The sequence below is a fragment of the Ochotona princeps genome, chromosome 1 (assembly GCF_030435755.1).
Source record: "Ochotona princeps isolate mOchPri1 chromosome 1, mOchPri1.hap1, whole genome shotgun sequence".
Classification (NCBI taxonomy): Eukaryota; Metazoa; Chordata; class Mammalia; order Lagomorpha; family Ochotonidae; genus Ochotona; species Ochotona princeps.
Window position 1 is genome coordinate 93,578,276 of NC_080832.1, and position 25,232 is coordinate 93,603,507.

Below are 25,232 nucleotides of genomic sequence, written 5' to 3' on the forward strand. Positions count from 1 at the left end.
ATCAGTGGATGGAAATAAAGTTAAAAGAAAAGTTCTGCAAAGTTCAACCTCTAAGAGATTAATTTCTACACTGGATGTTTATGGAATAAGAATTCCATTGGAATAGGCCAAAAAAAATTTTTTTTAAATCAAGCGAACTGAATTGAGTGGTGGAAATCTGTAGGTATTTCCAGGTTGGTGTTCTCCTCTTCTACAATATGAGGTTTTTAGATGACACAGCTGTCATTTCCCAGAATCCCATGCAGCTCATTGTGGCTATGTAACAGAAGATATGAGCAGAAATCATATGTACAACTATGGTTCAAACCTTTACAGAAATGACATGTCTTCTGCCTGTATTCTTTTTGTTTCCAGAAACAGGAAGACATGCCACGATAATAAGAGCAGTTATTTTAGATTTAGAGTCAGGCAATGCATTGATGAATATAGATCAATAAAATAAAAAAGATACACCAGGCCTGGCACAATGGTCAAGTGGATAAATCTTAGCCTTGCAACTGTCAGGATCCCATATGGGTGCTAGTTTGTATCTCAGCTGCTCTGCTTCCCATCCAGCTCCCTGCTTTTGGTCTGGGAAAGCAGTTGAGGATGGCTCAAGGACTTTGGAACCTGCAACCGCATGGCAGACCTGGAAGAAGCTTCTGGCTTTGGATCAGCTCAGCTCTGGCCATTGTGGCCACTTGTGGAGTGAATCAGTGGATGGAAGATCTTTTTCTCTCTCTCCTTTGCTTTGTAGACCTTCCTTTCCAATAAAAATAAATAAATCTTTTTTTTAAAAAAAAAACTACAGAAATGTTGTGTTTGCTTAAAGAATTAAATAATATATGATAATAACATTAACTAAAGCACTGCTTATATTTAAAACCCCACACAAATATATTCATATTAAGGACATAATAATAACACTAAAAAAAAAAAACACACACTGGTAAGCCCAGAGCATGATTATCATCCTAAGCATAGGGAGGTATGTTAGTAGAAATTCAGATCTTTAAAAGGAAGAAATGAATAAAAATAGGAGAGGGACCTTGATCAAATTATTTATAAAAATGGATCATCAAGTGGAATCTAAAAACAAAAGTTAACTCTATGAGCCACTGAGAAAGGTTAAGGCTCCGAGTGTGGTGGTGGCATCCCATATGGGTACTGGTTTGGGTCCCAGCTGCCCCACTTCACTCCAACTCCCTGCTGATGGAGCTGGGAAAGCTATGGAAGACAGCCTAAGTTCTTTTTTTTTTTTTTAAGACTTATTTATTTTTATCACTAAGTCAGATAAACATAGAAAAGGAGAGACAGAGAGGAAGATCTTCTGTCTCATGATTCACTCCCCAAGTGAGTTCAACGGCTGGTGCTGTGCCGATCCGGAGCCAGAAGCCAGGACCAGAAACTTGCGACAGCCCAGGTTCTTAGAGTAAGATCTGGGTTCTTAGCTTCAGACCAGTCCATCTCTGACAACTGTGGTCACTTGAGGAATGAACCAGTGGATGGAAGATTTCTCTGTCTCTTCTTCATTCTCTGTAAATCTGCCTATCCAATACAAATAAACATTTTTTTTTAAAAAAAAAGAAAAACAAATTAGACCTTAAAGAAATGGTATTCCAATTTCTCTAGTATTTGGGGGTAAGAAAATATTCTGACAATTTACCTGTCTTTAACTTGCCAGAAAATCAAGGAAAAGTGATTGATAGCATATTTAGCCATTGCTTGATAAATTTTTGAGCATGTTTCTAAGCAAAATGCTCGACATTAAAAAAAGAGCATGGGGCCCGGCAGCGTGGCCTAGCAGCTAAAGTCCTCGCCTTGAAAGCCCCGGGATCCCATATGGGCGCCGGTTCTAATCCCGGAAGCTCCACTTCCCATCCAGCTCCCTGCTTGTGGCCTGGGAAAGCAGTTGAGGACGGCCCAATGCTTTGGGACACCGCACCCGCGTGGGAGACCTGGAAGAGGTTCCAGGTTCCCGGCTTCGGATCGGCGCGCACCGGCCCGTTGAGGCTCACTTGGGGAGTGAATCATCGGACAGAAGATCTTCCTCTCTGTCTCTCTCCTCCTCTGTGTATATCTGGCTGTAATAAAATGAATAAATCTTTAAAAAAAAAAAAGAGCATGCAATTTTACTCCCTTGACTGAATGAAGAATGAAAAGAATAAAATAATACAAGGAAAAGTAGGCAATAAAACTGAACAAAGATATCAGAAAAACCAACCTGTCCTTTATCCATGTCACTATTTGCATTTTCAGAGTCCATTGTCTCTGTCCTTTTCCTCTTTCCTTTTCTAAAAACTTGAGTATCAGTAATGTCATCTGTCTGCAAGATCTTCTGCATTTTCTCCATTAGTTTCTAAAGATATTCTGAAATTACAGAAGGAAAGAATGCTCATGTAGATGATGCTATTCTGGATGTAGCCCGAAGGTTAATGTCATTAACAACAAAAAAGGATGCAGAATATATTTGAGCAGTATGTTTCATGATGGTACTAGACACTCGGGTAAACTGCTTTCACTAAATGCTTTTTATCTTCTTTTCTCCTAACGACCATGTTAATTATATAGATATTCACTTGATTCAACAGTCTTTCCAATTTCATGTTCATGATGAGCACAGTCACGGTGTAACATGTTGTCACTTACCAAGTCAAGTAGTACAAAAAAATTTTTCCATCTTCCTAAGCTTTTTCTTGATAGACAGTTATGAAGAATCTAGAAAACAAAGCAGAAACACTATAAATTTATGTCAGCATTACCACAAAAAAATTACACATTTTAAAGAAAAAATTGTTAATAATAGCAGATATCTTCTGGTTCAAAGAACAAAATACTCCAGGAAAATCAGTAAGAATTGATTAGCAGTGTTTTTTTTTTTTTTCTGAAAACTGTGAAGCCTTCATATGAAACATTTTCCTTGATAAAAACAAAACAATTGCACCATAAGGAACAAAAAAAGTATCTTGATGGCAATAGAAAATATTAGGGAAACTACAAACAATAATTTTTCAAAATCAGATAAAGTATGTGATAGACAATAGACAGATTATTGTTGAAATGATGAAACTTAACTTTTGTTATTTATAAATGGTACAGCACATGAAATTTTGCATCTTCATTATTTATATATATTTGTGTTTGTTTTGTAAAAATACATATTTATAAGTAATATATTTAATCGTAGAAAACTCTAAGTTTAGTAATCCTAAAGAAATGTGTAGCCTGGGCCTGGTGCTGTAGCCTAGTGGCTAAAGTCCTTGCTTGTACCTGCAGGCATCATGTATGGGTGCTGGTTCTAATACCCGCTGATCTACTTTCCATTTAGCTCCCTACTCCTGGCTTGGGAAAGCAGTCGAAGAAGGCCCAAAGCCTTGGGACCCTGCACCTGTGTGGGAGACCTGGAAGAGGCTCCTGGCTCCCGGTTTTGAATCGGTTCAGCTCTGGCAGTTGCGACCACTTGGGGAGTGAACCAGCGGACAGATATTTTCTCTGTCTCTCCTCCTCTCTGTATATCTGACTTTGCAATAAAAATAAATAAATCTTTAAAAAACTTTTTATAAAAGAAACATGTAGACTATTGAGCAGAAGGTAACATATATTCCTTATTAAATCATACTAAGTAGACATTTCCGAGACCATTACACTTGGACTGGTTTTGTGGCAGTGCTGGTTAAGTTACTGTGTGTGAGGCAGCATCCTATGTGGGCACTACTTTGGATCCTGGCTGCTCCACTTTAATCCAGCTGTTTAAATAATGATAACTTCTTTTTATGTTTCAGAGCTATACAGCTCATATGCCATTTTAGGTTTTAGGCACGTTTGCCACAGCAACCCTAAACCAAAGAATGCTAGAGTGTTCTATAATACTACAGATTAAAAACTTTTCTCCTAGTAGATCTTACTGGCGTATTTGCTAGAGCACAGTCAACAAGCATTTTCAATAAATATTAGATAGTAAATATTTTAGTGACTGCAAGCCCAGAATGCAAGTACTGGATGTTATATGGTATTTATGCAGCAAGAGAAAAAACAGATTTTCACAACTTTTTAAAAATATTTACATAGCTGAATACATAATTGAAATCAACTTTTGAAAAGATATATTTATATTTGAAAGACAGAGTTACAGCGAGGGAAAGGCAGAAGCAAAGAGAGACAGAGAGAGAGGAGGGGGAAGAAGGGAGAATTTTCCCTTCTCTGGTTCACTACTCGAACAACTGGCTCGACATAATACTTTTTTGTTATCATTAGTAGCAACACATCTTAGCAGATGCTACTTCAGGTTTTACTGTATTGATGTTTTTCTTACTCCATTTCTCCCCCCCACCCCCGCCGCCTCTGCCCTTTAATTAAATGAATAAGGAAACCAATAGATCTCTAGGGAATACAAATCCTCCCTGTCTCTGCTGAGAAGCCTCTGTATGAGCCAGCAAGTGAGCCTTCTGGACTGCGATTTGGACCTCCTTGTCCCCAGTACTGCTCAAAATGATTTTTCTTTTTCTTTTGGTGATTCAACCAACCCACTTCATAGCATTTGTTAGGGCAGTTTGAGCTTACTAATATGCTTCTATTGCAAAAATGAAGTGTCAAGTTTTGCTGAGATTTTTAGTACAGTCATAAGGAAAGCAAGATAATTAAGGAAATGATTAAGAATTTTAGAGATGGTATTGCAGATAATGGCCAAGAAGAAATTAAGAGGACAAGTCTCGGGGTGTATTTCATGTGGCCAGCCAAAACAAACAAAAACAAACCTTTGAGACTAAAAACAAAGCAAAACCAGTTACTACTAATCTTAAGAAGGCCAATACTGTACATGAAGGCAAAGTTAACAAGACTGCTAAATCTTTCATAATATCCAAAAGGAATTTGTACATTTCTCAAGGGACCTTTCTCTAGAATCTCTACAAAAAGAGCTGATTCCTGCAGTCATAAAAATAAACCTGCTAATGTTGATGAAACTGCAAGATTAATGACTCAGTTGTAATGCAGTGGTGATGTAATGAAATTATAAAAAAAACACCCAATAAATTAGATGTTTTATACAATTTTCTTTAAAAATATTCTTTTTAATTTAAAACAGTGATATTCATCTCAAAGTTGAAAGTAATACATACAGAATATATGAAATAAAATTGTAAAAGTCTTTCTTATAAACCTTTTGATGCTTTCCGTGGAGGAGGGCAGAGCTGGCGTCAGACCTGAGGCGTCACTGGGACCTCAGGCCAGGTCCGAAGGGGTGGTGTAGATCTCTCGAGTCACAAGGGCAGCGGAGCACTGGCTGACTAAGGGCGCGCTCTGGCCGGCATTTCCTCTGCTAAAAAGAACTGGAGTGGTGTCAGGAGGGGTTTAAAAACCTCCTGCACGCTTCCTTGCGCACCTTTTGGTCCCCTCGGCTGCCTTAGTTCTGCCTCTCCGCTGGGTGGAGAAAACACCCACGAGAATGGACTTCCCTCCAATAAAGCCCTCTTTTCAACAGTCAGCCGAGGGTGAACCTAACACTTTTAATGTAAGGGATAATTAGTATTTAAAAGTTAAAACTTAGGGCTGGTATTTGGCATAGTAGGTAAAGATGCTGGCTGCCAGTTCATGTTCAGGCTGCTACACTTCTAATCCAGCTCCCTGTTAATGCCCTTACAACAGTGGCTTAAAATGGTCCAAGGGCTTGGGCCTCTGTTGCCCAGGTGGGAGACTTGGGAGAAATCCCTGGCTCCTGTCTTCTGCCTAGCTTAGCCCTGGACATTGCACCCACTGGGGAAGTGCACCACTGGATGGAAGAACTCTCTGCCTCTTTCTCTTTGTAACTCTTGTAAATTAATAAATGAATCTTTTTAAAAATAAATAAATGAATCTTTAAAGAGAACCCGTTTGGATTGTGTGTGTGTATGTATGTAAATTTTGTAAATATTCTGGTTCTAAATAAATATATTTTTCAAAAAGGTAGAATAGTGGCTGCAAGGCACTAGGGGATGGGAGGAATCAGATGCTATTGTTCAGTAGATATAAGGTTTCTTTTTTTTAATTATTTCTTTTTAAAGATTTATTTATTTCTTTTTATTGCAAAGTCAGATATACAGAGAGGAAGAGAGAAAGAGAGGAAGATCTTCCATCCGATGATTCACTTCCCAAATGACCACAATGGCTGGTGCTGCGCCGATCTGAAGCCAGGAACCAGGAACTTCCTCCAGGTCTCCCACATGAGTGCAGGGTCCTAAGGTTTTGGGCCGTCCTCAACTGCTTTCCCAGGCCACAAGCAGGGAGCTGGATGGGAAGTGGAGCTGCTGGGATTAGAACCGGCGCCCATATGGGATCCTGGTGCGTTCAAGGCGAGGACTTTGGCTGCTAGGCCGCTGTGCAGGACCCAGATATAAGGTTTCATTTTGCAAGATGAAAGGTGTCTTGGAGATGGATGGAGGTAACAGTTGCGCAATAATATAAATGTACATCAATGAACTGCATAATTAATATGATAAATACAATAATTTTAACACAATCAGGAGAAAATTTATAAGAAGTAATTTTTTATTGTCTCTACTTGTAGTAAAGCTTTTCTTCTGAATTGGATTTGATTAAAAAGCAAGTTCTCAGTGTTTTTTTTTTTCCCCACAAATACAGTTTACTAAGGACCAGCTGGAAACAGAGATATCAGACCTTTTTCACACAATGCCTGGTTTTCAATAGATTTCAAGTCAATATTCTGTTATTACTTCCACTCAAAATGTATATTACCTGCCAGTAAGCAAATCTAGAAGGAATATTATGAATATTGTTTTATAATAAACATGACTGTTTCCTTTTAGCTAGTAAAAATCCTCACCATATTGCTCTCTACTTCATAGTTACTTATTTACTAAAGGAAGCATTTCATAAATATCAGATTTATGAAAGCTATCAGGACCAAAATAAAAAACAAAGGTGGAGGTTATGAAGAAATTATACACAGGCTGATAACAAAAACTCTGCTGGAACCACAATACTGGACAAAAGCCATCACAGCCCTACATAAACTGTCCTCCTACAAGGGCATCTGTCCAGTGTCTATTTAACCCTGGACTGTCACCCGAGTTATTAGTCCTTAGCCAAGTTATTGTTTCAAAATATCTTATGTACTCCTCTTCATTTCACCTTTGAAATTTTCCTCTTGCTGCAACCTCCTTGAAAATATTCAGTTGCTAAGACATGTGTCTTCAAATTTCAATGTTAGTTTATTTCCATATAAACTTAATTTCTAGATAATGCCTTTCTAAGATTAGGCTGAAAGACTAAATATAAACAAAGCCATGAAAATACTAAAAATATGTGATTGGATGAATAATAAAAGCCAGTGACTGTCAACGTCTTGGTTTTTACTGCAACTGTGAAGCTCATAATAAAATATATATTTGATCCAGAAACTGAAATAAAGTTTCATCAACCAAATATACTCTTATTACATGGGATGCACTCTTTCAGTTTATATTTTGGTTCTCTATTCAACTTTTCTAGAAGTTTCCATTTTTTATAATATTTATTTTATTTTTATTGGAAAGTCAGATATACAGAGAGGAGGAGAGAAAAAGAGGAAGATCTTCCATCCATTGATTCACTTCCCAAGTGGTCGCAAAGGGCGAGAGCTGAGCCGGTCCAAAGCCAGGAGATAGGAGCCTCTTCCCAGTCTCCCACAAGTGTGTGCAGGGTCCCAAGGCTTTGGGCCATCCTCGACTGCTTTCCCAGACCATAAGCAGGGAGCTGGATGGGAAGTGGGGCTGCCAGTATGAGAACTGGAGCCCATACGTGATCCTGGCATGTGCAAGGTGAGGACTTTAGCCACTAAGCTACTGCACCGGGCCTGCCTTGTTTATTTGATTTTCAAAACTGTTGGTCAGAGCATATTGAATTGATTTTATAATCTAGCAATGACTAATAATTAAGAGTTCAAAAACAAACAAGCAACATAATATGTATGAAAAACATAACATTAGGCAGTAAGACAGAAAAATGGGAGCTCTAAAATCAATGAAAGCAAATACCACTCAAACAAATCTAACTCTTCACTACATTTATTTTTACCTTTATCAAGGACACAGTTAATGAAGGAATTCAAAATCCACCTGTGAAATTGTAAGAAACAAAAGTCACTAAACTTAAGCGAACTTAATGAATTTAATTCAAGCATTTCACCTACTCTTGTATTTAAGTTTTCTAAGTGAATTCAATAAAAATCGTAAGTATAACACTATCACAATAAAATCTAACTATCCTTTCATAGGTTTCAAATGTTTCAGATTCTTCTTCTATAAATATCAATTTTGGAACACACAGCCATGAAAGATTACATACAGTACTCAGATCATAATAGGAACTGAAGACTCCTCTGAAAACAAATCACAAAGTACTGGGAAGACAACACCAAAACATTCTAGACATCTGGTGGCTGGCTTTATCAACCTTTATTTCCCTTTACAGGAAGAGAAATCGACATTGCAATAGATCTAAATGATTGTGTAATTTATTTTAAAAATTCCTGAGAGGTAGAAAGAGAGCATGCTTCCATCCACTGGTTCACTCCGCAAATATCCACATGGCTTGTAAAAGGCATGGCATGAAATTCAATCCTGAGGCAAGATTCTACCGACTTGAACCAGCACAGCAGTCTCACAGGGTGCACAGTAGCTGGCAGCTGGACTCATGGGTCCAGCCAGAAAGTGAATCCGGGACCTTGGCTTGCCATGCAGGCAACTTAACTGCTAGGTCACACACCCACCCCACTGGGATTTTGAGTACTCCAACACTCTGAGGGGCCTACACTGAGCAATAAAGAAGCAGGGTAGCCTGTTCATCCAATTCTTCTGAACTACGGGAGGAAATCATTATGCTTCACAAATTAGACATCAAGAAGCATTTAATCATTTCTTTTTGCTTCCTCCATATTCAGATTACATCAAATACATTTTTGATTCCTAAGTTGTCCCAGGAAATTAATGGCTAATAGGTTTTGGAGTGATTCAATAGCGCTGCCAAACTATGATGGCATTAGTTAAGAGTAGATTGAAGAGTCTGCATGAGCCCAAAGCACACTAAGTAGAGTTGAAAGGCTGGAGACCTGAATCATTTGGTATTCTCAGTGATAAGGAAAAAGAAAAACATTCTTCTGCAGCCAGAGTTCATAAATATACTCAGGCCAATTAAATGAATAAGCAGTAACATCCTGTGTTTTCAGGTGTGAAGCACTATCTTGAAAAAACACTATGATTTTTTTTTTGCTTTAAGTAAATGTTTTCTATAACTTTAATAATTTCTTAATCAATTTAGAAAATTTGCAACAAATACTAAATGATCTGAGTGTCTCTGCAAGAAAATTAGCAGTGATATTCATTTAGCTAATCAATGATATAAAGTGAAAAAACTAGATAAATTCTCCTTGAAATGCCCTTGCCATTATACTCTATCTTAATATCACATATTAATGAAGGAGCTAGGTTCCATTTATCAGGCTTCCCATTCATTTTGTTCCCTTGGACTCTCAACAGTTTAGGTCTAAGCATAATGAATTGAGTCACAAATTTCAGATAATTTCCTTAATAAATGTCCTTATGTGGTTCCCCTTCACCTATTATCATTAATTTTGTTTTACTCTAAAATACTTTCATATCACTTTAAAGCAACATTAAAATAAAAAAATCTGCTGCATTGTACATTTAAACCACATTATTTACCTTCTGTATATGCATAGGTCCTTTAGAAGAACAGATTCATATGCTTTTTTTTAACATTCACATACTTTTATGAGCAATGACGCTTTGCTAGCACGAAATTCAGAGAGTAATGGAAAAGAATGCCAGAGCTCATCTTCCTTTCTTTCCTACAGGTATAATGGTTCCCTGGTATCCGTGAAGAATTGGTTTTGGCATCTCCCACAGACAGCAAAGTCTGGATGCTCAAGTTCTTTGTACAAAATGGTGGAGAATTTGCATATGTACATCACCTTATATACTTTATTATTTTTTATAAACATTTTTAAAATTATATTTTGACAATCTTTACATTGTTGATTAGGGTAAAAAGTTACAAGGGCTAAAGGGAATATTGAGGAGAAACCCCACCCAGTCTCCCACCCACCCCAGGTCCCGGATGCAGGGCATACCCTGAGATCCTTGCTCAAGTGGTCCTGGTAGTTCACCAGTTATGCCAATCTCGCCACTACAGACACGATGAGGCTGTTGAATAATCTACTGATTGACATAGTCTATCATAGAGTCTCCCTTTGTCCAGTGTTTTGCTGCCAACATATAGCTGTGGTGGTTGACTGACCTGTTCTATCTTCCGTCTCTTCTTGGTTAAGGTTCTAAGTCGGCCATTTCAGTTGAGGGGATCCCTAAAGAAACTCTGAGGTGTTGCCAGACTAGAATCCTATATGTACTAGCAAGTACAGGACCTGGCACAGTCCATCCCCTCGATCATCTGGTGGTTGCAATTGCTGGGTTGGTTCTGTCTTTAGCCCCAACTTCCACTGGAACCAATGGGTGTTGCAGTCTGTCCTGGTTCTGTTCATCACATGCTTGGTCATCACATCCTTATATACTTTAAATAGGCTCTATTACTTGTAATATTTAACACACTGTAATGTTATGGAAATAGATGCTATACTAATTGTTCAGGGAATAATGACATGAAAAAAATTTGTAAAAAAAATTGTACATGTTCAATATGGACAACTTCTTCCCCAAATATTCTCAATCCTTAGTTGTCTGAATCAAAAGCAGAAAGCTAGTCAAGTTTGTGGAACATAGGATTGGTCATAAAAAGAAGCTTGAGCTGATAGAAGGAATGCATTTCAGTCTACAGGGGCCTGGGAAGCTATACAAAACAGAAGAAGGACATAGCGAATTTAGAGTGTCAAAGACTAACACGGATGAGAGCTCAGCAATGGTGGTATCGGGGGTAGAGAAATTCTCTACAGAGCCAGGGTGAGACAGAATCTCAGGTCAATGTATATACTGTTCACTGAAATAAGACAAGACTAAACTTGTCCTTTTATGAAGCCATACAAAGCTTACCCAGATACTTAAAAAAAGTAAAATGTTGCTATATAGATAGTTTGATATGGTCCTCTAATCTGAATCTCTTCCAGCTATAATATATGCCAAAGCAAGTTCACAGTTTCTAAAACTAAATTCCCTGGTTCCATCCCCCTATCCATGAAAACTTCCTGCGTATCTCTGCTTCCTCATCTTTGAAATAGTGATTGCAGCAGTACTCTGCTATAAGTTGATATGTTAGGTATAATATTTTTTATTAATAATGAAAGGAAATGCAGCCAGATTCCCATCACACAAGCTTCGACTCAGCATATGCAAAGGGAGTGTTTACAGTAGTGGGAGCAGAGAAGAGTTTCAAGAAACCTAGCTGATTAACCTCAGCACCTATGATGCTTTGTTAAACCTCAATTTTATGTAAAACTATACAGGAAGTTTTCCTAGAGCTATTCATTTTATGAAGGATAGTCAGGAGTTCTTTGAGAGGCTTTTCCAAAATGGGATCTGTTTAGCCTCCAAGATTCTTAAATTTCTGATGGTGCTGGGTCCATTTTACCCTTAGTGATAGTGACATGGCAATAAAAATAATAGAATAAGAGGGCCTCCCTAAGAAGCCATTGAACTTGACTGGACAATAGGATGCTGGCCTCTATGTATGATATATGCTTGCAATGAGGGAATCCCAACTGAACTTGAGATGTGGTCATGCAACCAGGTGGAGGAATCCACCATGGCGGGAGGGTTTGGGGAGGGGCGGGGAGAATCCCAGCACCTATGAAACTGTGTCACGTAACACAATGTAATTAATGAATAAATTAAAAAAATAAAAGTAAAAAAAATATAATAAAAACTCTAATTAAAAAAAATAAGTGGAGCCTCTGAGATTGAAGGATTTGGAGAGATAATGTAGGCAAATTCTTTACAGCTGAAAAAGAGAGCCCTCACATATACTGTGAGACAGGTAACGTCTGATAATCCTGATGGAGTGTTGGACTGGGATAAACTAGGCAGGGGTATTCCAATGATAATCATAAAAAAGGAAAAATAGTTGTTCGACAAATCACAACTAAGAGGAATTCTTTTAGCAAGGAGCTGCAGCGGGCAGGGAAGCAGTGCAAATGAGAAACACACAATACATGTAGGTTTTGAGCTGCTGGAGAATTCTTACACTGCTTGCTAGCTGATAAGAACAGTAGATTTCTGTTGGTTGTGGTGGGATTAAATCAGAAAAATGCACATAAAACATTTAGCAATCATTCAGCAGAGTAGATATTCAATAAGTATTAGCAGCCACTAAAAACAACTAAGCTGTCCTTACCAAGGCAGTCACTCTATCAAGCAAGATGAATACTGCCCATGTCTTTTGGGGGAGAACAGTGAATAATGATCATATCAAACAAAGCCTAGGATGTAACTAGTGCCCCTCAATCTAAGCATTGAGGTCTGAGCATTTTGAGTATTTTAATAATCATTTTAAGAATGTATTTTTTATTTGAGAGAGAGAGAGAGAGAGAGAGAGAGAGAGAGAGATTAAAAATCTCCCATCTGCTAGCCCTTGTTCCCAAATGCCTGCCATGACTAGGCTGGACCAGACTGATGTCAGGAGCAAAGAACTCAGTCTAGGTCTCCCATATGGGTGGCAGGGACCCAGGTTTTGAATCAACACTTTCTGCCTCCCATAGTATCAACAGGCAGCTGGAAAAGAAGTAGGGCTGGAACTGGAACCCAGGCACACTGACATGGAATATGGGTATCTCAAGCAGTATCTTAACAGCTACAACAAAGGCCTGTTCTCTAAGACCCAAACTTTTCAACAGTGCACCAGACGGCAGACCACCATGGAGTCTTGCACATTAACAATAGTCCTGCAGTATCTTTTCAAGGGGGGTTTCTGCCCCTCTAACAAATGGCCAGAGAATATAACTGTGCAAAGAACACAGCCTGCTGAGCCCCAGACATGGTGTTGATCTAGTCTGTTTCTGTACAGAATGCACCATCACTGTATCACCAAATCTGTCAAAGTTAGAGGACCAGAGGGAAACTTGGAAGAAGTATAGGTTGATGATCTATTCTAGAAATACGAATACTGGAGTATTTCAAGTCCTGAGCATTTTAGATTTGGAATATTCAACCTGTGGAACCGGTCAGACTGAGAAATTAAGATTCCTTGGGAATCCAGACCTGTCCACTGGAGTGAGACAGTTTTACAATAAAGTAACATGCTGGGACAGAATGTGCTCATAATGGTAGAACATTGTGAACTACAGTCCCGGAAATATGGTGGTGGGAAGGAGCTAAGAACACAAGGACAATGGTGTCTTAGTAGTTTTTATACTGCTGTAACAGAGTATCAAAGCTTGAGGGATTTATAATAGAAATTTATTGCATTATAGTTTTGGAGCCTGGAAATTCCAGTATCAAGGAACGGGCATTTGGTGAAGGCTTTCTTGCTGTGTGATACCACAGCAGCAGTGGTAGGAGGAAGGAAGGAGAGAGAAGTTGAACTTAGCTTTCTAAAAGGGACCCAGTTATATGACAGCAGCATTAATCTATTTCTGAGAGAAAAGTCCTCTTGGTCCAATCCCCTCTGAAAGGTCTCAACTAATAATATTGTCAAAACAACAACCAAACTTCAACATGAATTTTGGAGGGGACAAACATTGAAACTGTAGAATTCCACCTCTGGTGGGATGGTAGAAATAATGTGTACCTGGTATGAATGAATGACCTTCTCACTATTGCATACAAATTATCTTGGTGGGATTGAAGGTCCCAGTTAGTAGGTCTGAAGGATAGACTATTTCACAGCAAGTTGTTTAATGCGGAAAACTCTTAAAAATTGTAGTGTGGGGCAGGATTTAGGAAGAGTAGGGGCAGCATTCACAATTGTGTCTAGGCGTAGCTTCCAGTAGTCTGGTTCCAAGACCTTTCATGTCTAGAGATTATGGCAATCTTCCAGACTCTAGATGCCAGATTAGATTTTATGACAAGTGCATTGGTTTGGAATGAGCTTACCCATTCAAACACCTTGATTTCAGTGGGGATAAGTATTTGGTGTGAAGGTAGCTTTACAATTCATCCCCTAACAGGTGTCTGTGGAAATGTTCCTAAAGAGTTAACACAGTCCTTTCTAAGGATTAGAGGTGAAATTCAGATGGAAGTCATTTCAGGAAACTCACTTGTTTCCCTCCCAACATGTTTTAAGTTACAAGAGGACAAAGGAACCTAGAGAACATCATTCCTGCTACTTAGAGGAGGCAGTATTTGCTTGCATTTACGAAACTTCCCTGAAATTTACGGGTCAGGATAGAACTTTTCCTTTGCTCATCCTAGACTGACAGTGCCCGAGATGCTTCTCCAAGTTCCGGGGAATGCAGGTGATGCCAGTTTGATGAACTGAGAGAACAACTCCATGCTGTGGGCAAAAGTTTTTGTATTTAGGTGGATTTGTGTGGCTCTAATGATTCTCATTTTGAGGGGCAGGCACTGTGACACTAGGAATAAGCCACCACCAGAAATGTGTGCATCCTATATTGGAGTGGCAGGACTCAAGTTCTACTTCTGTTTCTGATCTAGCTTCTTGCTACTGTGCATCCTGCGAGGAAGCAGATGAAGGTTGAAGTGCTTTGGTCATGCTATAAACATGGGAGACCCAGATGGAGTTCCGGGCTTCTGGATTTATCCTGGCCCAGGGCAACTGTTGTGAGAATTTGGGCAGTGAACCAGCAGAAGGAAGTTCTCTATCCCCATATTTGCCTTTCAAATAAATGAAAATAAATTAAATAAATAAAACATCTAATGTAAGCTATGAATTCTAGGTTATGATCTATATACCCCAAAAAGAGACACTTTACAAATAATTTCAGTTCCCTATAAATCCACCTGTGAATTCTAGGTTGAAAACTTTTCTTTTTAAGGTCTTTTTTAAAAGATTTATTTATTTTTATTTAAAAGGCAGGTTTATATAGAAGCAGAGAGAGAGAGAGATTTTTCATCTACCAGTTCACTCCTAAATGGCTGTAACTGCCAGAGCTGGGCCAGTCTAAAATCAGGAGCCAAGAGCATCTCTTCCTTTTTTAAAACATTTCTTTGAAGATCTGTTTCCTCTTTACTTGAAAGACAAGAGTTACAGATAGAAGGTGAGAGAAAGAGACACAGAGAGATTAATCTTCCATTTACTCATTCATTCCCCAAATGGCCAAAACTGCTGGAGCTAAGCCGATCAGAAGCCAGGAGTCTCTTCCAGAACTCCTATGTGGGTGCATGGACCCAAAGCTTTGGGGCCATCCTCTTCTGTTTCTCAGGCCACAAGCAGATCAGAAGTGGAAAAACTGGGACTCAAACCTCAGGCTGAGATTTAACCTGTTATGCTACAGTGCTGACCTCACTACTCCCTTAGTTCAGTGTATTTCTAGTTTATTTCTATGTTGCACACCATAGGGAGTATTTGGGGCCACATAGACATTTTTTTTTCAAAGATTTATTCATCATTTTTATTGGAAAGCCAGATATACAGAGAGGAGGAGAGACAGAGAGGAAATCTTCCATTCGATGTTTCACTCCCCAAGTGAGCCGCAACGGCCAGAGCTGTGCCGATCCGAAGCCAGGAACCTGGAACCTCTTCCGGGTCTCCCACGCGGGTGCAGGGTCCCAAAGCTTTGGGCCATCCTCCACTGCTTTCCCAGGCCACAAGCAGGGAGCTGGATGGGAAGTGGAGCTTCCGGGATTAGAACCGGCGCCCATATGGGATCCCGGGGCGTTCGAGGCAAGGACTTTAGCCGCTAGGATACGCCGCTGGCCCGCCACAAAGACGTTTTATGGTGTACTGTCCTCCCTATTCCTAGATTCATGGGATGCGATTAATTGGGATAATTTCAATAATCTCTAGAACCAAGTTTTACTGAAACATCTTTTACTAATTACGAATTACTTATCACAATTTTCTGTTATTCTTGGCACAGTGGGTACCTCTATTCTCTTAGTGATATTATTTTTCCAGACTATCAACACACTGATGCAAATCTATTAGCAAGGGGCTGGCATGGTGGTACTGTGGATTACCCTGGTGTTGAACTGCCAGTTCTAGCAATGGCTGATCTGCTTCCAGTACAGCTTTCTGTTAATGTGCTTGGAAAGCACTACAAGATGGTCCAAGTGCTTGGGTTCTTGTTTCCCACAGAGAAACCTGGATGCAGTTCCAGGCTCTTGGCTGTGGTCTGGGAAGATCTCTTTCTTTGTTTCTGTTTTCTTTTAAATCTTTAATTAAAAAAAGTCTATTAACAGAAAATATTTATTGCAAAAGTTTCAAATGACGATTATTAGAGGAAAATTGACTACTCAATGTTGTTGTAGTTTTATTATTGAGATAATCTGATTCATAAACATTAACTAAGAATTTACTCATTTCTTAATATATTTATTATGTAAACATACTCCTATTTCATTTGCATTTTTTTTAAATTTAAGAATGTGAAAATGCTTATAACTTACATGGCAATGCTCACCTTGGATCTAGAAGGCAACGGCTTCAGCTTTTAATTTGCATTCTAAGTTTCCCATTCTCAGGAATAGTGAAAGTATTTACACTGTCAGAATAATAATGAACAGCAGTGCTTAGTGATTTATGACTCTAAGAGTTTTACAATTTGATTTATGAACAGCTCTCAAATATTCCATTGGCAGTTTATACAACTATGAGTAAATTTTCTGGCTAACTGACTCACTATGTTCTTGCATGACTAATCCTACACTCAGTATGGAAACTATATAAATGAATTCTATTTGCTTGTGGATAATTAATGATTAGTCCCTAAAAACTGTCTGCAAAGCATTATGTTGTAGATGAATTCAATTATATTGATGGCTTTAAGCTCAAACTCAGCAGACTTTTATGAAAAGTGTGTAATGCTAGCACAAAAGAACTCTCCACCCCAACCTCACAGCCTGGCAACACAAAGAATGATAAACCCTAATTAGGCTCCAAGATTTCTAAAATGTTAAAAGAACAATCTGGAGTGATTCCATTTAAAATATTTTCTATTATAATGATGACTTTAGGTTATTTTAAAAAGATTTTGTTATGGTCAAGTAAAAGCAAAGTCCTTTTTCAAGGAACATTTGCTGAAAATAATGTTTGATATTACTGCATATTATGATTGTTTTTCCTTCAAAAACTCAAATCATATAAAGACAATACTGATCCACCCACAGGATGGCTTCCCTAATTTTGGTGGCTGGAGTTCACCTCCAACACTGTACGAGATGACACAGGCTCTCTTAGATGATGTAGCGCCTCTACCTTTCCATACCAGCTCCCGCAAAAGACTCCACTAGGAACAAAGAGGCTACCATCCTAAAATAATTATGATTTCTTTTTGCTGATTTACTGATAGAGGCATTCTGACAAATGTTTTGTTTTCAAGGGGATCATACTCCAACGTCATGCCTTGTATGACTACCAGGAAGTAATTTAGTTGCTTGTGTATATAGATTTGTATGGATAACTAGGGTTACATCATCAGGTATTTCTTCTCTTTCCGTAAAAAGCATTCAAGGGTGAATTGTGGCAGGCAGGGCTGATGGAGAGGTGACTACAGGCAGGGAGACATGGAACTAGCTAGGCTCAATGTAGGCTCAATGGTAATCGCAGTCAAACATAGCCATAGGGAACCATGAACCTTCTGGGGGTTACAGGAACCTCTAAATATGTTGAAATCAATTGCTAAGGCCCAGAAGAATACCTTCTGCTCCCCCCTCTCTTCCATTCTTCTTCTCCTGCTGCTTTTTCCATCTCTCAACTTCTTCAGAAACTCACTGAGAACCCCTTTCCAGATAAAAGGCACACTGTTGGTCTTTACTCAGCTTCTGATTGCTTTCCCACTCATCCTCTGTACAGTACAACCTCTCTAAAGGCTGAAGAAAAGACATTCTCTTCTGTTTCATTCCTCTTAAGTCTGTTCACATCAGGCTTTAACCTCTTTGGCCACATGAGTCAGTTCTCTGGAAGGTTTCCCAATGCCTCTCCATTGCACATCTGTTCTAGGGAGCCAGTAAATGTAGTACTCCCCGTGTGGCTTCCATAGGCCTGCCTTCTGCCTTCCTGCAGTTCACAGATGGAAGCGGTCTCCAAAGTCCTGGTTACAATTCTTCCTGCAGTGTCTTCTGTTGTCATTGTCGTGATGTAACTAGGATCCTGATTCCCAACATTAGTTTTTGGAACAACCTCTCCTCCCATATTTCCCTCAGCTTTGCTGGGCATTTTCACATCCTTCTGACACTTCCACCTAGCACATCTAAAACACAGCATGCGATCCTCTCCTTCAAAATGACCCCCACCATCTTAGCTCTCAATCTGAATCATCAGGGTAGGTGTTTGGTGCTACAGTTAGGACACCTTGCAGGATACCCAATCTCATAAGAACATCTGGGTTCATGATCCAGGTCCCTGCTAAGGTGAACCCTGGAAAGCACCAGGTGATGGCTCAAGGCTTTAGGTCCCTGCTACGCATGTGGGAGTTCTTGATTGGGTTCTGGGTTCCTGATTGCAGTTTGGCTCAGTCCTAGCTCTTGTAGACTTTTGGAAAGTGAACCAGTAATGGAAGATTCCTATCTGTTCCTGTCCATCTTTCAAATAAATTAAAAAATAATTTAAAAATGGATTCAGCTTTACTCTTCCTCTTCCTTTCCTCTCAAGTGGTTTCCAGAGTTTAGCAGAGAAACTCTTTCTTCACTTATAAACTAGGAATTTGTGCCACAATTTCTTACCTCTGGAGAAGTATGGCAGAAGATGTTTTTGTTTTTTAATAAAGGTTCCTACTTAATCTCTAGGGGATGTGAAGACTCGGTAATGAAGGAAATTGGGGAAAACTTGCCAGCCACTAATGAAGAGGCAGGTCTGAGGCATAAAAGATCCCTTTGCACACAGGGCCCATCTCTTCTTCTCACACGGTGTGCCTTAGGGACTGGAGAGGCTCTTGTTAGTCTTCACTTTCTATGAAGGAATTTGCACTGGTCAGGTTTCTCTCTGCTCCACTGTCAGGAAATCTGTTGTTCAGCAGTGACAAGGTGGGCATAGCAAGTGAGGAAAAAAGGAGTAAAATGGCCCATTTTGGTTTTGATTATAAGTCAACAAATTATATATACTTTCCCATTATGGTTTTTCATTTTTTGGTTTGAAAGATTTGGCCCAGGTGGTTTCCTACTCCATGTTTGCCCCAAAATTTCAAAAACATTCTTTTGTGACTTTACATAAAGTCAATTCTTCCTTTTTAAGATGAAAACTTAGTTGCAAGAATAGGTATGAACTTTACTAAATTGACTTCCACAAAAGACTGGCTAATTTAATATTTATTGAATTTCACAACTGCATTAGGTAACTGTACAAGCACACAGAAAAAAGCAATTAATAATGGCCTTGTTTGGAAAAGAAATGATAAATTAACAAAGCAAACCAGAAAATAACAATGAACTCAGTAACCAGATTCGTGTGAGGATTTGGTTTGCTTATTATTGGTATCCTTAAGATAACCGATGCAGAGTTGGAATGAATGGCTCTAAAAACAAGTGATAATGCCTTTGCACAGTGGTAAGCAACTGCCTGCCAAGTGAGATAAATGATGTTCTTCTGTGCACTTGAAACTTATAAATGACTGCAGCAAGACTGAGGGCGCTAACAATTGTGCTGAAATAATAACTTGAGAACCACAATTTCTATTTAGTTGCTTTCTGTTGTTAAAAATGTACAGTTTGGGTTGAAGCTGGTTGCAATGCTGTAGTTTTTAAACTGTTTCTGTTGGATCCATCCCTTACAAGACTTGCTCACTGGGCAGCAGAAAGATCACCCTCCTGACTGCTACCAGGTATTTTCACTCATTGTTTGCAAATGGTTGATTCCGTTTTACGTCTTTAATTACCCTCCCTCACCAGAGTTAACACAACGCAGAATCCTTCCTTTCCTGCTGAACCACACATTGCAGGTTCTCAGGAATCTCTTCTGTAATCCCTGCATGGTAGACAGGAGTAAGTTTCTCACTGCAGTGGGCTGCGGTATCAGCAAACCTTCAGCCATGTGCATACCATGAGGTGTTCTCCACCCCTCCAAGTGCCAGGGACCCAGGGAGGCTCTCCTGGCGCCTCATGCAGCCTCCTTTCTGACAATCCAGATCCCTCCTCAGGCAAGGTCCTCTTCATCTCCAACCCCAAGCACCCGAGTAAATGAGATGTCACATGGCATCTCATTTTGATTTTTGTTTTAGGGAACCAGCTACAAACAATGTATCCATTGTTTTCCACGTTTGTGAAACTGTCCCAGAAGAGACTGCCAACGCAATCCGTTCCTGAGTTTCTTGTAACGCTTACACCTGGCCATACCTTACCACCTTAAGGATACCACCAGTTAAGCTTTCATGTAGAACCTTACAGTGACATTAGGCAGTTTAAAACGACACTGATTTTTAAGATCCTTTCAAGCACATAGCAAGACGTAAGCATGTTCATGGATTCTTTTCACTGCATTTTAGAATGTTACACATTATTTTTAATGAAACATTTTCCTCATTTTCTTAAATATCACAAAGGAGTCCAACCCAGTAGTTATTAGAAATTCCACAAATGCAGGAATCTGTTACTCTGTCACTATAACTGCAGCCAATATATGAGACTAAATGAAACAAAACACGCAACTGGGACCATGCAAGGCAAAGTCAACATCGTCTTGGGTGTAGCAGATCGCTGTACCGCCCGGCCCACCAAGGCCGCCCGCAAGATGCCGCAGACTGCTGCAGCAGCGGCTGCCCAGCCCCGTGGCCCCTGGCCTTCTGCCGAGGCGCACTTCACAGGGCTCCCGCCCCACCTTCCGCGTGCGCGTCGCACCCCTGACCATTGTTAAACACCCCTACCCTTCCGTAGGCTATGAAGACAGGTGGGGGAGGGGGCAGAAGGGAGACCGGAGTGTGCTTGAGAGTGGGTGCAAATCGAAATCCTGACGAATCGATACCCAACTTCCTTCACTGCCAGGTCCCTAAATCTGGAATGGCATACTTCTTCCTAATACACCAAATGAGTCAGGGTTTTACAATAAGAGATACCAGGGGACCTAACGTGCCCATTTGCTCGGCCGTGAGCCAGCACCGAGTTTGGGGGTGAACGCCCGACGTCTAAGAATCCCAGCGCTCTCCAGGGGCGCTGCTGGTCTTGGGGGGCCGGGGAGCGCCCCATTTCCCAAAGCAGGCCCTACCCGCAGTTCGCGCCTCAGCGTGCGTGGACTCCCCCCACCCCCAAGAAGCCATAGCTCACCGGGCCGCATCCTCCAAAGCCCCAACCTCGGGGCGGGGCGCAGGGAGGTGGGAGGTGGGGGTAGCACCGCCTGGAGGTTCCCGCCGGCGCCTTAAGCTTCCCCCCACCCCGGCTCGTTGGCGCCCCCTGACGCCGGGCTTGGCAGCAACCCGGCCAGGGGAGGATGGACAGGTGAAGGCCCCCAGGTGTCCCGGGGTCCGAGAGGCCGCCCAGCCGGGGGCCCCGACGGACAGGCGGCCCCGCGGGAGGGCGCTGGGCGCTCAGGCCGGGGCGCAGCCCGCGGCAGCCGCCGAAGCCGCCGCAGCCATGTCCGCGCGCCCGCGCTGCCGCAGCCCGGCCGTGATGTCATCAGCCGAGCCCCCGCCGCGGCGGCGCCCCATTCCCGCCCCCCGCGGGGCCGCCGCGTCCCCGCCCCGACCCACGTGCGCCCGGCTTCGGGGGGGATGCCGGGGCCGGCGGCGGCGGCGGCGGCCACAGGACGATGCGCGGGGCTCCGGCGGCAGCCACGGCGGCGCTGCTCCTCCCCGCTCGCCGCGTCCCCGGCGGGGCTGCGCCCGGGGGCTGCGCACGGACGGGGGCGGGGGCGCCTCGGGAGGGAGGAGAGAGGCTCCCCGCCGCCAAGCCCCAGCCTCGTCGCCCTCTGCTGAGTCATGGCAGGCTCTTCCCTCAGCCCTGGATCACTCCCGTAGCGCGGCCGGCGCGGGCTGCGCAGCCATTGGGCTGGGCGCGGGGCCGCGAGCGCCGGGCATGACGCGCTGAGCTGCGCTCGCCCGTGCCCGCCGCCCCGGCGTGCGCCCCGCGCGGGTGCCTGTGCCGCCGCCCTCCAGCCCCGCCGCCGCCGCCGAGTCGCCCCCGCTTTGCCCGCACCATGATTGCCGCGGCTTTCCTCGTGTTGCTGAGACCCTACAGCATCCAATGTGCCCTCTTCCTCTTGTTACTCCTGCTGGGCACCATCGCCACCATCGTCTTCTTCTGCTGCTGGCACCGCAAGCTCCAGAAAGGGAGGCATCCGATGAAATCAGTCTTTTCGGGCCGTTCCAGGAGCCGAGGTGAGACGCGACGCGCTTGCTCAGGCTTAGGACAGCATCTACGCCGATTTGGAGAGCGCGGCACGGCTCCTTTCTCTCTGTTGGGACCCCTATCCCGCGTTGGGGTACCTCCCCAAGCCGAGTACCCTTAGTTGTCTATCAGCTGTAACGCTTTTTGTCCTCACTTCCATTCTCTAGTCTGCTGATTTTGGGAGAGTCAAGGCCATAGTGAGGACTAGGAGGGGAGGAAGGGACGGGACTCAACATGCCCATTTTGCTAAAACCCCCTAAGTTTAATTCGAATGGGGCTCGGGGCTGCAGCAGCCTCGCCCTTACCTATCCTTTGCTGGAGCTTTGGGCTACGAGAGTAAGGCATGGAGAGTTTGGGGCGCCCCAACTCCCCCAGAACTTTCCCGGAAACTTCTCGCACAAGAATAACCTAGAAGACCAGTGGCCCGTTCCCACCCCTTCTGCCTGTATCCACCCACTGGAGGGGTCTGCAGTGTGCTTCGGCTCTCAGGGGGAGGAATCAGTAGCTGGGCAGGTGAAGAACAAGGAGTTAAATAAAGTCTCATTTTTCTCTTTTCTCCCCAGATGCTGTTTTGAGATCTCACCACTATCGTTCTGAGGTAATTTATTTAGCGCGCACGCTCAAGGTCAGAAGAAGTTCTCTTTCCTGAGTACCAATATTAATCATAAGCGTGTTAAGAAACCAGTAGGACCTTGAATGGCGAGCATGCTGCCCCTAAGGCGAAAGTGACTTGTTTCTTCCTTTCCTTTATTTATTTATTTCTTAAAAGCGATTCCATCCCAGTGTCCAGCAAACGGTTTTAGCAAATGGCTTGTGTAGTTGAGCTGTTGTGCCGGAGGGAGAAAGGCGGCCTCTTAGAAGCTCCGTGGCCCGTAGAAAGATTTTGCCCACAGGGTGGATGTCGGTTGAGTTTTCAGTCTGTAATTTGCCGGTGGAGGCTGTCTCTGGGTGCTCTTGTTCGACTGCGGTTGTGCTCTGGGATAGATGAGAAGGGAAGAGGTTTTAGGAGATGAGTGCAAAGGCAGTTTGATCCATATGCATTTCGTGTGAGATTTGCAAGTTTACATGCCTGAGCGCTCTCATGAAGCTCCTTCTGGCACCGTGTCTGTCAGGGGTCTTCATCTGATTGCGTGTGCGTGGATGCTTGTGCTGGTGGCTTCTGTCTGGACTCAGTCCATCCTTCTAGAGCTGCTGATATGGGCACAGTGATGAGGTGACACGGCTATGGACCTTGTCCAGGAGCCAAAACTGAAATGCAAGCTCTGTCTGACCCAGCATTTCTGCAGGAGTTCTTGGGCCAGCCCCATATTTAGTGCGAGATCGTTTTCTGTAATGTTCCCTCTTTGGGGGAAAGTTTGCTCCAGCCAGGCTGGGAAGTTGCTGCTTGATGCAGTTCACTCACCTCAGCAAGGATGTGGTAGGTACACATTCTGCGTCCACTAGTCGTTTACCTTCAGCTATTTCCCATTGCATTTTGCCAGCTTGTCAAGTATTTTGATTGTGCCATTGGATTCCGGCTGCGGAAGAGCTTTCACTGCATGGTTAGAACATCATTATAATGTCGCACAATGAGTAGTGATTCTGCTGCGTACCAGCTTGTAGGCTGAGAACTCAACTCAACCCTTCGGATTCTTGAGACTTTTCATTAACAAGGAAAATAACCAGATGCTTCTACCATGGCTTTACGCTAACTGTGGGATTGGGAAACTGCTTTTAACTTCTTGCAAACTCAGTTTTCCCATCTGTAAAACAGAGTCAATAGTGACTTTCAGAGATGTTGGAAGAGTGGTTATTATAAGAAAATATATTCAAAAGAAATCTCACTTAGTTCACAGCAGGCATTCAGTACCCACCCATTATCCATTGTTGTATTTTGTAAAGTTGAACTTAGAAACATAGAGATGAAAGATGCGTTTGAAAATTTCCAAGTCTATTAGATAATTCACATTGATGGGACACAATGTAAAGTGTGTCTATGTGAAGCAGTGGTTTTTGAATGTCTGGTTAATTCAACAGAATATCTCAGTAATTACCAGAGTATAAACATTAAGCATGGCATTTGGATTTTAAAAAGAAGATAGTAATTCCACATACGTAAGTGACAGAACCACAATCATAATCCAGTAGGAATGATCACACTAGCCATTGGGCATTTCAACTACAGCACAATCAGAGAAAATGAGCACCAAGACTTGTTTACCTATTGCTTAGTTAAATATTTGGCCTCAGTATGCATTTGGTTAGGAGAGCTGGGGGGGTGGTTTAATGTCTTAGCCCATTTCGTAAGATTCCCGGTCTGTGTTGATATTTGTGTCTACTTGCTGCTTGCCTTATCTATTAGACTGTGAGCTCCTTGAGGGCAAGGAACAGGTCTTTTGTGCAGGGCTGTGTGTCCACTGCCTAGCCCAACATGTGGTAAATACCGTTTTTTTTTTTAAATAAATATTTATTGCATGAATGATAAATAACGTGGTGGGTGCCAGTTCTTCTTCTACTTGGAAAATTTGAACTCATACTTGATCAGAAAAGAAAAAAATGCACATTTTTAGGACACTGTTTAGAAAATATAATGGGTTATAACATCATTTATTCCTGAGAAAATTGAGTACAGGGTTAGTTTGTTTTGTTGCTACACTACACATCAACATATTCCAGTGATGACCTACTTAAAAAATGCTGTTTAATTAGTAAAAGTCCTGAGACTATAGTTGCATAAAAATGTCATTTTTCATCATTGCACATTGTTTAGCACAAAGGAAATATCTTTCCCTAAGGCAGAGTATGGAATTTTTTTTTTTCTTATCCTTTTCTTTTAAAATGACAAGATTTTCTCCTTGAGAGAAACCTCTGGATTTACTTGGGGTCAAGCCTAGTAAAACGTTTGAG

The 25,232-nt window shown here is 41.8% G+C and overlaps 2 protein-coding genes and 1 pseudogene across 8 annotated transcripts in view; 2 read left to right on the forward strand and 1 right to left on the reverse strand.

Moving 5' to 3' along the window:
- BEND6 (BEN domain containing 6) overlaps positions 1 to 21,616 on the reverse strand; it is a 57,720-nt gene extending 36,104 nt beyond the window's left edge. The window contains exons 1-4 of one of the 3 annotated variants that reach the window (XM_058661966.1): positions 21,288 to 21,605; positions 8,029 to 8,069; positions 2,629 to 2,697; positions 2,204 to 2,349 (exon numbers count right to left, since the gene is read on the reverse strand). In XM_058661966.1, coding sequence (XP_058517949.1) covers positions 2,204 to 2,332 — 129 coding nt within the window. In that variant the 5' untranslated portion in view covers positions 2,333 to 2,349; positions 2,629 to 2,697; positions 8,029 to 8,069; positions 21,288 to 21,605. Of the gene's footprint in view, positions 1 to 2,203; positions 2,350 to 2,628; positions 2,698 to 8,028; positions 8,070 to 21,287 lie in introns of all 3 variants that reach the window. The other 2 variants (XM_058661959.1, XM_058661971.1) reach the window with 2 other exon arrangements.
- LOC101536401 (ribosomal biogenesis factor-like) lies at positions 4,659 to 4,966 on the forward strand (annotated as a pseudogene).
- A 530-nt stretch (positions 21,617 to 22,146) lies between the features above and the next one.
- DST (dystonin) overlaps positions 22,147 to 25,232 on the forward strand; it is a 434,986-nt gene continuing 431,900 nt past the window's right edge. For all 5 annotated transcript variants that reach the window (XM_058661874.1, XM_058661883.1, XM_058661921.1 and 2 more), the window contains exons 1-2: positions 22,147 to 22,336; positions 22,910 to 22,944. In XM_058661874.1, the coding sequence (XP_058517857.1) occupies positions 22,156 to 22,336; positions 22,910 to 22,944 (216 nt within the window). In that variant the 5' untranslated portion in view covers positions 22,147 to 22,155. The remainder of the gene's footprint in view (positions 22,337 to 22,909; positions 22,945 to 25,232) is intronic.